This window comes from Myripristis murdjan, chromosome 1 (genome assembly GCF_902150065.1).
Source record: "Myripristis murdjan chromosome 1, fMyrMur1.1, whole genome shotgun sequence".
Lineage (NCBI taxonomy): Eukaryota > Metazoa > Chordata > Actinopteri > Holocentriformes > Holocentridae > Myripristis > Myripristis murdjan.
In genome coordinates this window covers 15722065-15737503 of record NC_043980.1, presented here as the reverse complement: position 1 = coordinate 15737503, position 15439 = coordinate 15722065, and the positions used below count along the sequence as shown (strand labels likewise).

Here is a 15439-nt window from a genome sequence, read left to right as displayed (position 1 = left end):
CAACAACCGGCCTAAATGTGTTTAGTAAATTCAACTGTATATAAATTAACCCTTAAAATACCTGATTCGAATATCTATTCATAAATAAAAGTGAAGCAAAAGAGGAACCGGCCATTTGAAACTAGAGTGACCTTTGCTGTTCTGGCTTAGGTTGATCAATTTAAAGATAAAAGTATTTGCTCACTGAAATAAGGCTTCATTCATCACATAAAGAATATTTTGGCGGTGATTAAATGAAATACCATTGAGAAATAATACCAGTCTATGTCTCAAAACAGTGTTAGGCTCAACAAAGGTCAAGTGGCCCAATATTTTCTTGTGCAGGGATTAGCCTCTGAACCATTATTTCTAGGCCACTTATATTTCACAGAAAAAAATACAAACACACTAAAACACCAGTTTTTCAATCTTGAAGTCTATTTAGTCCAAATTTGAGTGACAGTGAATGCCAAATTTGCACTGGGTAACCCCGTGAGCTGTAACAGGTCACGTTTGACAATATCCTCCCACCCAGTGAGTAAAAAAATAGGTGAACATCCAAGTTAATATTTTAGGACAGCAAAAAGCTCAGTGAAACACTCATTTGCTCTGTGTAACCTGTGCACAACATGTATGTGGGACTGCAGCCCAAACGGTCTCTGAAATTACGCATGGGATAAAGCGAGAATTGCAAAAAATGGATGGAGCCTTCAAATAAAAATAACTACATCATCCAGGCAATTTAATCTGTTTGCTGTGTAATAAAGCTTTGTAACACCTGATAGGTCTAATAGGTCAAGTGTATTTTGTGATTAAGTAAACAGCAAGCAAACAGCTCCAACGCAACACACGCCCACTATCCACTAACTCGTCCTAAAAAAAAATGCGTGATAAAACTTAATTGTATTTCAAAATAAAGCATTGGTCCCGTTAAATTAGAATAAACATCACGGGGTAAATGTTAAAATGTGTGCACGGTGGCCCTAAAGGCCCCCAGCGCCGACCACAGCTGAAGGACAGCAAACCTCGATAACAGCCACAAGTTAGAAACCTCCCTCGATATTAAAAAAAAAAAAAAAAAGAAAGAAAAAAAGGACGAGTTCAACACGCCGTATTAGAACTCGATCCGCTGTTTGTTATATTTGTCAATAAGCCGATTATAGCTTCAGGGTAATTGTAATTATTTGGTAAATGTCAGGGCAGCGAGTCTTTCTTCCCCTTTCTCCAACCTCCGTTTTTATATAAAATAGATTTGGGAGAAGCGCCATTTTCTCTCCAAACCATGCGCAATGAGACGCGCAAGAAAGCCTGTTGGAGGAGTGCCATTAAAAAGAAAGGGGGAGAGAGAGAGAGAGAGAAGAGAGAGAGAGGGAGCAGGGAGAGGGAGAGAGGGAGAGGTTAAACACTATCGGGGAAAAGAGTGGAGAGCTGAAAAAGGTCCTAAAACGCAACAAATGACAAGCAGCGGCACGGCGGATAACACTACACTATAACCACATCGCCTACAGTAGAAACAAGCCGGAGGCGCACTAAACCGGAAAAGCAAGGAAGCAAATAGTGAAAAAACGCTGATTTTTACCTGTGTCAAGCAGTAAGGGGAGTACATGGTTATTTCTAGAGATGAAAATTGGAGTTGTTGATGATAAAGTTGGATGGAGGTTCGCTGCGGTGCCGCATTGCAAAGCCGCTGTGGCTCAGTCCAGGCTGTAACCCCGCCTCACTCACAGTGAAAGCTCTGCACTAACTTTAGGGGAAAGTTTTGCTGCTCTCTCTCGCTCGCTCGCTCGCTCTCTCTCCCTCCCTCTTTCTCTCTACCTCTCTCTATCTCTCCCTCCCTCCCTCTTTTCCTTCTCAGATTAACGCGAACCTCTATATGAAGTTATGATCGGCTCATTGTTTCTGGCGACCAGCTGAAAAAAAGTTCAATTTTCGCTTAAAAGCCCGAACAACGAATCAACTGGTATTTTTTATGATATTCCTATAGGGTCTTATAGAGCGCCCGTGGTACTCGGTGATGAGTTTACAGCGACTTTATCGTATTTTACAGTATTTTGTAACTCCTACAATATTCATACAGGACTTGGCATATAGTTTGATGTGGCAGCATTTGAGTAGCCGACAGTTCTTCCTCTGAAATTCATCACAGGATTACAGGATCACTGTAGGTATTTTTCGTAAGGGAGCGACTGCTGCGTCAATCTCCCCTCCTGCAGCAGTCAACAGAAAACTTATTCATTTTTCACCAAATATCACGCTTATGTAATAAAATAAATTCCGACAGACTATCTATCTATCTATCTATCTATCTATCTATCTATCTATCTATCTCTGTTTGCATAGCCTATAGCCTGTGAGCAAACCAAGGCTCAAACTTATAAATCGATCCATTTAACAATTACCTGCCTAACTTTTGTGCCCTGTAATAGTGCGACCCAGTGTATTTACAAATAAATGAAAATTAAGAAATAAAATCACCACAGGCCTAAAATCACTATAGGGACATAAAGTGTGTTTGTGGTAAAATATATTGAGTCCATAGTGATCTCATCATTCTTAACGGTATTTTTTCATCAATATAGTAGTTATGATTATAGACTTATAATATTCAAATGGGGGTTCATTTTAGATATATCTGTAGAAAAAACGTGTTTATATATATTTTTTAGCATTGACATTTTTTAAACAATAGAATAAAATGTATTTTGGTGCAAATTACAAATAGCCTACAGGATACACAGATTCTGGAGAGGCAGGATTTCCTTAGGAAAAAAAAATCCTCAGCTTTCACATTACACCGACTGCATACCAGACCCATTTTGCTCCAGTGTGACCAAACACATAGGAACAAAGGTTCATTTAAAAGGTTCACTTTTGGCAGAAACTCAATCCATCAACTGGAGGGTGCATACATGAACATATTCAAGCAAGTGATGGCTTGACTGGAGGAGGCACTATCCTGATCTTATATAATAAAAACTCCAATGCATCTGTAATACAAAGTGTGTATTTAGCCACATTTTACTGTGTCTCTGGTGGACAGGAGGCCCAACGTTTGCAGCTCAGGACTGAGGACCCCATTAGACAACTGATTGGGTCGAGGAAACACCTCTGAGTTGTCTTAACTACGATCACACTGTTCTAACAATAACTATAGCATTAAAATTTTCTCAGTTCCAGCAGTTCCTCTCGGATGCTTACGAGGAACTGCAGGCGACCCTGGACTCTGACAACCTTTGCCACAACAAAGTGTAAAAATACTTACTGACTGCACTAATGTAATATTTTGGGATGCACCATGGATATATCAAGTTCTATATGCTCTCGTTCAAAGAGAAAAACGATTCTTGAACTTGAACAAAGTGCTACTAAACAAGTTTCATTGTGACTCCTGTTGTATGGAAGCAACACACTCTGTTTCTAATCAGGCTTGGCTTTATCCTCACCCGCTCCCTGCTCCTTAGCCTAATCAAACTCATATATGCAGGCAGAGTGCCTGCAATTATACATAAGCCCCAGCATTTTGCATTTGTGTGAGAGAAAGTGTGTGTGTGTGTGTGTGTGTGTGTGTGTGTGTGTGCATACATGTGTGTGTGTGTGCATGCACCCATGTGTTTGCAAGCGTCTAAGTGTGCATGTCTCTGCGTGAATCCAATTCTATAGGTGTGCATTTGTCTGAGAGGGCAGTTTGGGGGTTGCTGCGTTTGAATCATACAAAAAGTGTGTGTGTGTGTGTGTGTGTGTGATTGTGCAGGGGTGCGGTTTTGGGGGTGAAGTCACACCGGAGCTTGAGCGCCAAGTTTTTCGGGGGATATGAGGCTGTGCAGCTTTACGAGACCTCAGTTGTATGTAGGATACTTGCACAAATACACACAAATACACACACACACACACACACACACACACACACACACACACACACACACTACAAACATGCACACACATACACATACATACATATCCTGTGATACATTAGGTTAAACAAAGACAAGGACAACCAACCAGAGGAAAAGAAGGAAAGATACAAATTAAAAGTGCAAAAGAGTGCAGTCAGTAAAGAAATCGTCTATTCCTTCCCTTATTTCCCTTATTTCCCCTTCTCCCCGTTCCAAACCACACCCCAGCACGGCACAGGCCCAAGCCCCAAAGTCTTTGTGTGATCCCTTTCTCCCTCTCTCTTTCTCAGCTAGTGGCTCTGTGTTGCGACCTTTCTATTTTCCTTTTCTCTGCATTATAACCTTCTGCTGTTCACACACAATCTTTTTAGCCAGTCTGTCTTACTGGCCATCTTTGTCTCTGGCTACAGTCTGAGCAGCGATGTCCATCTCAGTATTCAACACAGGCGCCTGCTCGGACGTAACAAGCAAACTATAGCAACCACGGGAGTCACAAGACACTGAAGCTGCGTTTTCACTTGAGTCGACCAAACTTCCATTCTGCCCCGTGCAAAGCTGCGATCAAACATTCCTATTTGACCATCACCTATGAAAACTCCCCGAGCGCTGAGGGTTTTTAGTGGTTTCTGAGACTAAATCTGCCATTAAAAAGCACATGGGAAAACCATATGGTGTGTCTAAAGTTAGCGTGTTGCGGTCTCCCATTGACACACTGCAGTACCCATACTTGCTGTTTACCATTGCCTGTGGCTAAGCCATTAAATATTGAAAGTGATGTAGCATACTGATACTGCCATTAGCATGCTAAATGTGTGAGACAGGTGGTTGGAGGCTGCTTTTTCAAAAGGCAAGAAATATGCGGCTGGAAAATGTGTGTAACTGTACCGTCTACTACACTGTACAATGTAAATATTGTTTGAGTAAGCTGTTTGTGTGTGCTCTGGGAGAGAGTATGCAGTCATATGTATACAGGCATATGCAGTCATAAAGAAATGGCTGACTGGCACTTATGGCTAACAAGCATATCATACACAATTTGGATCCATGAGACTCTATGGATCTGTTTGCCTTCTGATTGTATGTAGTGCAGTGTGTAATGCCTGCTGCTTTTTTATGTGTTTGCTGTTTGCAATAGCAGCTCACACTTCTTACTCTGAGGGGACCGGATTAGTGAGCTCCTACAGTGTTTGTATACTGTGTCAACAAAATGTATATAAATTGATTTTTTTTCTTGCTCATATCATCTTCAAATTATTCACTGAACATAACATGTTAGATTACATTAAACGGGCCAAAAGAGCTACTCTGCAAGCAGTCTGAAAGCTACCTATAACCTCCAACTGAAAGGCCATCTGCTTTTTTTTTTCCTCTCCAAAGATAAACACGATCGCAGGAGAGCATGCATGGCACGCAGTGCCTGCACAAGTCATATAATTACGATTTAAAAAAAAAAAAAAAAAAAATTGTAACTGACTCTAGCCATTCTCCTCTGCATGAAGAAAATGTTTCCTGACCCTGCAACTAAGACCAACCACTGCCAAGTATAAATTAACTCTGTAAAAATGCATGAGTGTCAATTGGTAATCAATCAGTTTCTCTCAATTCTTACAATTCTGATATTTTGTAGATATATTTGTAGGACAGTGGCGCCACATATCACAGCAGCACACTGATGATCAGGAATGAATTTTAGGGCATGAATGACAACAGTGTTATATAAAGCATTTACAGTATATGTATATATATATGGGCATGTGTATGTGTATGTGTATGTGTATGGGCATATTAATGGGCAAACTCTTAAGAATGGATTGTTCCTGGACACATATTAAGCATAGAACTGCCACTCCACAAAGCTGAAGAACACAGATTATAGAGTGCTTAACATCTTCACTTTGTGCCTAACCTACTGTAGCATCTAATTATTCTTAAATTAAATTATTAAATCAACACTGCACTGTCTTCTGCACACTGTATCCCCTCCTCTCTCAGACTGTAGCAAATCTCTATGAAGAAAAAAAGAGTTTATTTTGGTAAAGACTGGGCTCATTTATGTGTCAAGGAAATTAATCTGGAAATGTGATTTGTGTGTGTGTGTGTGTGTGTGTGTGTGTGTGTGTGTGTACATATACCCTGTAGGTATCAGACACTAGGAAACATTCGGGCATTCCTGGACCTCTAGAAGGATCGTCATTCACCAGGTAGGTGTCGGTAGCCTGGAAAAAAAACAACAACAAAACAAATAAATAAGCATTATTATTTACAGAGGCAAAGTAAATAAAATTCAATTACTTAAATTGTTTATTTATTTGCATAGTGATTATGCCACTAAATATAGTGATGCTTCTTAATCACTTTGACCCCACCAGAAATCCCATTGTTTAGTAATTTACTGATTGTGTGGAAGCATGACATGTATGAATAATAATAATAATAATAATAATAATAATAATAATAAAAAGATTACAAGCACAATGAAGTTAAAATTACTTTAGAGGAAACTGTAGAAGCTATAAAAGTAAAAGCTTTTTTTATTGATTTGCTATATATTTTGGAAATACAATATTTGAATATTTTATTAGACATTTTTTTTCATAACATTTGGGGGAAAAATATTAAAGCGCATTTAAAGTCACTGCACTGATTGCAGGTCTAAAAGGATAAAGCCGTTTAAAAACAGCCTTTTGTATTTTCATAAAATTCGGAAAACCACAAGAAATCCAAGAGAACATTCAATACTAATCACGTCATCTAACAGGCCTGAATGAAAATGTATTTTCTTTCCCTCTCTTTGCGGTGGGTCAGCATGGGCCAACCTTAAATAGCATTTATCTGTATAGGGGACGTTCTCAAAAGCAGCGCTCCTCATCCCGCTGGATATAAAACAGCACCTAGCACCTGGTTTCATTTCCACACAAAAAGAGTTAGTTTGGACAGGAGCGGTGTTTGCCAGCAACTCCTGCACCATACATCCCCAGTTAGACTGCCTGTAAGTAGCAGTGTGTGCATGTGTGCATGTGTGTGTATGTGTGTGTGTGTGTGCGTGTGTATTCAGGGGGCTTCATTTGTATTCTAAGTCAAGCAGGCAGGCAGGCAGGCAGGGTTCTGGCAGGGCCCGGAGCTGTGAAATGGGCTCTCCTTGCAGTTCTGCCGTTGATTGGATCAACCTAACCCACTCTACTTAGCCGACGGGAGCCCAAATCCCACAGCCGCTGTGCCGTTCTGTGAAATCCTATTTCATTTCACAACTTTCACGGATAGAAAAGTGCGCACACAAGCTTGTGCCAGCCCAAGACCCCATGCCACATTTATTAAGTGAAAAAAGGCATAGAGAGAGAGAGAGAGTACCTGGTGTGTGGAACCATTTAAATGCACACACGTATAGTGTCAGCCTCTTGAAAATATAATCACCTGCACATATATCTATTTTTACACGCCTGTGTGTGCCTCCTCTCGCATACAGCACACATCAACATACGCAAGTGCACGCACACACCAACGCACACGTGCATGCCACTTGCGCAGACACACAGACACAAACCCCATAATAAGAGCCAGACGTTGGCAGACCACACAGCCCTGAGTTGTGGTGAAAACAAAGGCTATTCATATCCTTCGCAATGAGAGGTCTGTACGGCTAACTCTCTTTCTCTTTCTCCCTCTCTCCCCCTCTCTCTCTCCCCCCTCAGCTTTTCATTATGGATAATCTGCGCCCGCAAACCTTACATTTTTCTGCAATTGTGCGATTTCTAATCATATTTATTAGCCCATAAACATGTTTTTTTTCCTCTTGTTTTTAATTGTTTTTTTTTTTTTTTTTTAATTTTTATTTTTACTGCCGAGGCCTCCAGCTTCTCAAGGGGGCACACTGTGCCCATTGTTGAGTTGGAAGAGGAGGATGAAGCCAGGAAAGGAGAGAGAGAGGTGCACGGGCCTGCTGATAAGACAGCAAAGCATTGTGGGATAGGGGAGCAGACTTACATAGACCCACACATGCGCACACATGCAGACATACACACAAACACACAAGGCAAAATGCGAACACACTAAGTCTGCCAAGCCACATGTGTTTGATAGCGTGACGGTGTGTCTGATTGGCCGGCGGTCCTAATAATGGCCTGGATCCACGGCACCTGTGTGGGGGTCCGCCTCAGCGCGATCCCGCTGACTACTAGCAGACCACAATGCATCAGGTGTGCTGGAGCCGCTGTGATTGGCTGTCCTGGGCCAGAAACAAAGTCAGGTGCACTAGCAGGCCTCATCCGATTGGTTGAGCCAGACCCAAAAAGCTGCGGGTGGGAAAGGGCTGTTTTCATTGGCTGCCACTGCCTCATTTTACTGGTGAATGGGTGTCTGGATGGATGGCATTGGGACAACTGGTTCAACTGGGAGAGTGTGTGTGTGTGTGTATGTCTGTTTGTGTGTGCGAGTGGTGATGTGACATACCGACTATAAAGAATATCTTCATACATGAGTGGGCTTTTGTATACCATCTCACACAGATAGACCTTTTATATCAACTAATTACAGATCGTACAACCTGACTTGAGCAGCTCTTTGAAGCGATGGAAAACACACAGAACAACCCTATTCTAACAATGGAAAATTTGCTCTCATTTCATATTAACCAACCAGCAAAGAGGAATTTAAATGCCCTCTTTATCTCATCAGCCAAAGAAACAGGTGTTGATGAACCACAATCCCATTGTGCAACAGTGAATAACATGAAGGTAATGAATAGGCTAAACTCTGTACCTGCCACTGGGGAGGCGAGAACATACTGACTCCCTTTGTAGTAAACCCGAAAAAACTCCAGGCCCCCAAACACTCTCTCCTGCAGCAGTGTATGAATTATATATTGTACTATATATACAGAACATATGCCCAGCCCATATGGCCAGCCCTGAGCGAAAAAATCTCAAAGCCCTCCTTAATTAACATTTTAGAGGGAAGATTTCGAGGCGGGAGACTGAGTCAGTGACCTATTTGGAGTCCATCATCGCCCAATGCAAATGTGTTAATTGAGACAGATTTTCCCACTCCACAAATATGCAGGGGATGTGATGGAGGTTTTTTTGTCTCAGCCATCTGATCTAAGGTAGGGGTATAGGATTTATTTTATTGGAGCTCCAATAAACTGCCTTCCTGCTGCCTCCACTGACAAAGGAAGACTCCTCTCTTTCACTTCTCGCTTACTCTCTCACACAGTCTTTCCTTGGCTCACTCTCTATCTCGCTCTCTCCCTCTCTGAGTATATGTGTTGTCGACCATATGGCCAAATTCTTTGGAGGTGAGATCTCCGAAAACCTGCTCACACACTAGCACACACACTCACAAGTGCTTGCACGCACACGCGCATGCACGCACACACACACACACACACACACACACACACACACACGCACACACACACACACACATGCACGCACCTCCACAGAGCTTTGCGTATGAAAGGCCCTGATGGTGGAATTTGTTCTCAGATGGCTCCATTTTAAAGCATATGAATGGCAACATATCAATGATCCTTCTTTCTCTCCCTCTCTTTCTTTCACACTTACAAACACACACACACACACACACACACACCATCCACACAAGTCACACAAGAACATACACCACTCACACACCTGGTGCAGTACTCTCCTCTTTTCCAGAAACCAGTTATTCTGGCTGCAGCACAATCATCAGCCACAACCACTGTCACCACTGACAGTCCCTCACTAACAACCATAATTATTATCACCGCCATTGTTGTTTTTTTTAAATATGTATTTTTTTTATCATCATGATTTGGTGGCTGGGAATAACACTGCCAAGTTTAAGGCACAGAATAAAAATGGGGGGTGGGGGAGGTGGGGGAGAGAGAAGAGAGTCCAGCCAACCTGCGTGAGATGGCAGCCACTTCAAAGATGCCGGGCCGCACCGGCGATCTGTTCCATGGTGTGTGAGGGGTGTATGAAAGGCAGAAATGGCCGCCGTGTGAGTCCCTGCCAGAGCTACCTCGGGGAGAAATGTTGGAAAAATGTGATTTTTCACACTGCCATCTCAGGGGGGTGAAGGGAGACAGGGAGAATAAGAAAGAAAGAGAGAAAATGGGGGGTTTGCATAAAAAGAGAAGGATAGATGGATCGCTGAGCAGAGTGGGGCTAATTATTTCACTCCACTTGGGTCTTAAAGGTTTTGTTGGGTCAGAAGTACAGCCAAGATGGAGTGCTGAAGATTGCATTTGGCTTAATTGTGCAGTAGTGTTTTACAGTAAACAGTGGGATTTGGATAAGGCATGCGGCACACCAAGGTGTGAACAGCTTCTTTTGACGAGACAGGACCGCAGGAGGTAGGAGTGTAAAATAATTTCGGATTATTTCAGCAGAAAACACGCAGCGCATGCAAGAAATTCAAGGGTGTGTGTTTGTGCGGTGTGAATCCAGGTGCCCATTCACAACCAACCGGGTGAGTTGGAACTGGTGAATGCCTAAGTGACAGGAGTGTAGGTGTGAAACTATGCCAATCGAACAATGGCTTGCTCGTCTCAACATCGAATATAAATCCTTTCATCAAAACTGTTACAGGGGAACAAGTTTGTGCAGAGATGTACAGTGTGACACACCCCAAGATTCCTTCGGCCTGGCACCTTGCCTGCCAACAACTGATCTTGCGCGACAGGCGAGGCCAAAGACTATAGCTTTTGGCTAATGCCACGCCAATTGTAACACTGTACTTTCCAGGCTATAATATTTTGATGCCACACTGCTTGCATCATATGCTGCCTCGGTACAGTCGGTAACCCAATGCCACTGAAGCTCTGTTCCTACATGGATCCTTATTCAGACCCGTTTAATAGCCAAACCACATTCAGTAAAAGCCTAGCCGCACTGGCTAAGTGCATTTAACAATGAGGTTTGGGCTGGTACAATCAACCCTTTGTGTCACACAAGGACTGATCCATGGGGAGATTTCTTGCGGTTATGGTTCTAATACTGCAGAGTTTACCACAAAGACCGGGAAGCATAGAGTTACATTACAAAATGTGCACACACACACACACACACACACACACACACACACACACACACACACACAAATGACTCAATGAGGCAGAGTGTCGAGCACATTTCAAATATCTCGCCCACTTCCAACCAAACTAAAAGTGTACTCTAAAAATTCAGATAATAGTATAACAGGGTTCACGCCCACCTCCCAGTTTGGCACCAATAACAGTCTTGGCCTTTATTTGATTGACAGGTTCTGTGGTTGGCAGGTCTTCTCAGCAACAACCGCAACGCAACCAACTGTGAAATTATAGGCCCACAATCAAAACAAAATGAGGATTCTAATATCATTGCCAATTATGGACAATTGTCTAATGGTGCATTTAATATTACATTGCTCTTAAGAAATATAGACACATAATTGCCATAATTGCCAGTTTGGACAATTCACATCAAATAATTTGACATTGTAGCCTGTAATTTGACATTTTGAGCTGCATTTTGAGCTTTTTTTTTGCAGGTAGTAGGCTGTTACATCAGGCTAGGCATTTTTCCGCAGGTGATTTCATAATGAGGCTGGGAATTTTTTGTGACACAAATATTTCTAACATATAAAACCTGTACACTAACGTCATACTGATTACAATGTGCATGGGTAGTGTTTAATTCCTCTGGGGGACAGAAATCAAACTGGTCCGGTAAGTTGGCTGGTGACAGCCATGTATAAGCAGGCTGCATGGCTTTCACACTGGATTGTGTGTAGTAAATAAACCACTGGAAATAGTTTTTCCTTGTTTGTTTGTTTGGTTTTTTCATTTTAAAATAACAACCAGCTATTATTTAAGTCATTATAATTGATTAGAATTTTATTTTCAGTTGAAACCCTCATTTCAAATAAGGGGTAAACACATGGATTCCTAATCCCAACCTGTATTCGGCTATAAAGCTGCTGCTTCTGTGTAAGAGCAGTGCAGCACAGCGCAGAGAGTTACCTCCACATTGTTGCTTTATAGGACTGTCTTTTTGCCAATCAACGTTTTAATTAATTTTTGGCCATATGTCACACTTAGTAGCCTGCTGCTGGGAGTTTCACATATCTAATTTGCTACAAAAATTGCCCATCACCACCCTAAAATATTCAAAGAGGTATCTCCTCACAAGCAAATCAAGGCTGTGAATTAGTATGTACAACACACTCTTATTTCTTGGCTTTATCATAATAAATAATTATATAGTGGGTGAGGGTTAAATTTAGAAAAGCTATGACTTTTATAATTACACTGTTATTTTAATGCTAATCATCACAATACCAGAGAGCAAGAGTGAGTAGTAACACCTTGTCTTGCAGCCTGATAACAATGCAATAAAAAAGAACAATTTTAAAATAATACCTTGAAAGTAAATAGGCATAACAATTAAATACCAGCAAACAGGATTTTTAAGGATCCTGTTAATTTCATCATCATCATCCAGCCAGAGATCTTACTTTTGATTTCCAAGCATGCGTGATGAAATCAAACACTATGAGGTGCAGTATTCATGATGCTGTCTATAAGCATTCACAACACATGTTACGGGGGCACAAAGGCGGTTTGTGTGTAACCTCACCTCCCCACCCCCTTGTCGTCGCTATAAAGTGTCATCAACTACGCAAATGAAGTAAGTGCCCATTGACAAAAAAGCAGCCGCCACAGACGGAGGGGAAGAGGGGGAAGAGACAAGCCGAGGAGGCGAGCTGGAGGACGGTGCAGCAGCCCTGCGAAATACTCCTACTTTTAGGGTATACAATGTGTGCTGTCAAAAACGACAAAAAATACCACCCTCATTGTCCTGTGCTGCTCTGTCAACGGGCCTCTCCACAACGACAAAGCAGGCTGTCGTCGCTTGTGTATTATTCTGTTTGATCTGAGCAGCGAGGAAAGAACAGCCTCCACTTTGTCAACCCGGCTTCTATAGGGCCACTCGTAAGCTTCTGCAATCAATTAGGCCTGCATATTGTTAACCCATCAGTGAGGGTAATTTACATTATATAAGACAAGTGATGAATTTTATGTTATTCCAGAGTCGTAAATAACTATAAAGTGGCCCAGCTGTTTCTGCCTGAGGACGTAAATAAGAAGTCGAAGAGGAGAACTGTTGTTAATAAAAAATATAATACATTTAACTTTGTGATCTAGACCTGCATGAAAACACGGATGATTGATTTGTGGGGAATATCAGCAGGTTGAATGTTTTGATTTTTTTTTTTTTTTTTTTTTTTTTGCAAATTGTGGTTATCATGTGAGCCTAAATAATTCCTTACGAAAGGATGCAATTAGTAAGATACATTTCTCTCTCTCTCTCTCTCTCTCTCTCTCTCTCTCTCTCTCTCTCTCTCTCTCTCTCTCACGCACATACACGTGTGCGCGCACTCAGGTGTGCTGCGTTGCTGTGCATTTCGCCTCACACCTATAGATGCCAAGTGCCTCGGCACGGGCTGCACACACCAAGCCGCTCATCAGTTAAAAAGAAACAATTAACCTGCAGAGTTTAACAGAAGCCACAAAAACACACATAATGTTCGGTTTCTTCTCAGTCCTACAGATTTCAACCTATAGACTCAGAGGAGGGGAACTATTGAGTTACACAGCACGTACCATTATAGCGTGGGGAGATTTGCCAACCCTCTCAATGCCCCATTTTCCTTTAAAAGTTCAGCTTCCAAAAAAGTGAGAGAGGGAGTGAGGGCTGAGGGAGGACGACTTGGTCTCTTCGCTGTTGCCGGAAGCAAAAAAAGGACCTTTAAACGAGTCGGCCTTAGGCCCAGAAAGAAAAAAAACGCTCTCTCAAAAGTGGGTCCACTCTGCAAGAGATGGGAGAAAAAGAGGACAGTAGCTCCGAGCCCTCCGTCTACCGCTGTTGTTCGGGGCGTTTGGCCTCAGATGCGCCCATGTCCAGCAGCAAGAAGTCGGGGAGACGTCTGCGTCAAAGTCCCGAGGTGCGTCCTTCAGCGGCCAAACTTGTCCAACAGATTGGGAGAGGCCAAAACTGCCCCCGAAATAGTAATTTTAAAAATCAATGGACGGGGGAGTGAGAAGAAAGTAAGTTTTGTTTATATTATTTCTTCCGTGTGCAGCCGTCGCAGCCGGGCAGCTTCTGTCTCCAAAACGTGTCCAAAAGCGGATCTCTCCTGCGCCGTGCGTCCGTTCTGTTTTACCCTCGTATCTCTCTCTCTCTCTCTCTCCTCTCTTGTTCCAAATAGACACACACATACACGCAGACACACACACACACGCACGCACGCATACACACACATACACACTCACACGGGGGGACACCCCTGGTCCCTCGCCGCCTCCTCCTCAAAGCTGACGAGATGAAAGAGCAGCTTGCGTTTGGTTCTTCAAATCGCTATAGCTTTGCCGATAGCAGAATGCCTACACACAGCCGGTCTGGGCTTCAGCGGAGCTCTGGGTGCCTCGGTGCGTAAAATGGAAGATCTCCGTGCGCTCCGACAGCGACGACAGATAGTCGACCTCCCTCCCCAAAAACAAAATCAGCCACAAAAGAGCTCACCTCACCACGCTGCACCCTGTTTACACGCACAAAATGATACTAGACCCAAAATTAGGGCAATTGTTTACTATGAAGGTGGGGGCCGGTGCTTCAGCCGGCAGCGTCGAGTTGGTGAATTATTAATAACGCGAGCGGTGTGCAGGCTGTCGCGGAGAGAGCGGAGCGGCCAGGGGAGCAGCTGGGGTTTTAGGAGCATTAGGAGGACCAGGGGCTAAATCACGGACGGCGGGGATTAGGCTGCACCGGCTCCTACAGTATTTACCGCCTGTAGAAACCAGTGGGAGAATTCAGTGGTTTCAACTGAGCTCGGCAGGGCTTGGCCGAAGTGGGTCGGAATTTCATCGCAGCAGTTTTTTTAATCGTCCGAACGGATCAAACCAAAGATCTTTTATTTTTGGCATTAATTTTAAAAAGAGGCTGATGTTCCCATTATCATCTATCAGACCGCCAGATAAGAATGTAGTGTTATCAGTTATCAGTCATTGCTCCACTACATAAACAGAAAGTTAGTGGATACACGCTGGTTTGAAAACTTTTTTGGGGTGGCAGACATATCATAACTTATAGAGAAATGACGGTCCTGGCAGCAGCACTGAGAGATGCATAATTATTATGGTTTTCTGTTAATACTGGCTTTAGGCATAACGGTGGCAGCTGTTATAGAAACAGTTAAATTTGGGAAGTATTATGGCAGGCTTATACACTTAGAGTTCATTCACCTGGATTTGCTGTCACGACACTCTCCAGCAGTCTGGTTGCGGTGAAGCAACAAGATATAATACGACTGAAGGCTTGTAAAGGATGCGACTTTGGGAGAATAACTTCTTTGCACAAAAATGACTTCTTAAAAGAGTGCTCCGAGCTAGTTGGAGACAAGAGGCCTTCATCAGCAGCCAGGACCAGTAGATCCATCCAAGAAAACACAGAGACAAGAATAAATCAGGTCTGGAGATGCAGAGTGATTACTTATGGAAAAGGCCGAAGGGGAAGTTTAAAATGTCAGCGTTTCCTGAATCAATTAAG

General features: G+C 42.7%; 1 protein-coding gene across 9 annotated transcripts in view; it reads right to left on the bottom strand.

Annotated features, from left to right (window-relative positions):
- The window catches only part of nfixa (nuclear factor I/Xa), a 118085-nt gene extending 103514 nt beyond the window's left edge, over positions 1-14571 (bottom strand). For 6 of the 9 annotated variants that reach the window (XM_030051232.1, XM_030051295.1, XM_030051285.1 and 3 more), the window contains exons 1-2: positions 13498-14571; positions 6005-6088 (exon numbers count right to left, since the gene is read on the bottom strand). In XM_030051232.1, the coding sequence (XP_029907092.1) occupies positions 6005-6088; positions 13498-13500 (87 nt within the window). In that variant the 5' untranslated portion in view covers positions 13501-14571. Of the gene's footprint in view, positions 1-1558; positions 1745-6004; positions 6089-13497 lie in introns of those variants that run through there. The other 3 variants (XM_030051306.1, XM_030051328.1, XM_030051248.1) reach the window with 3 other exon arrangements.
- Positions 14572-15439: the final 868 nt, after the last annotated feature.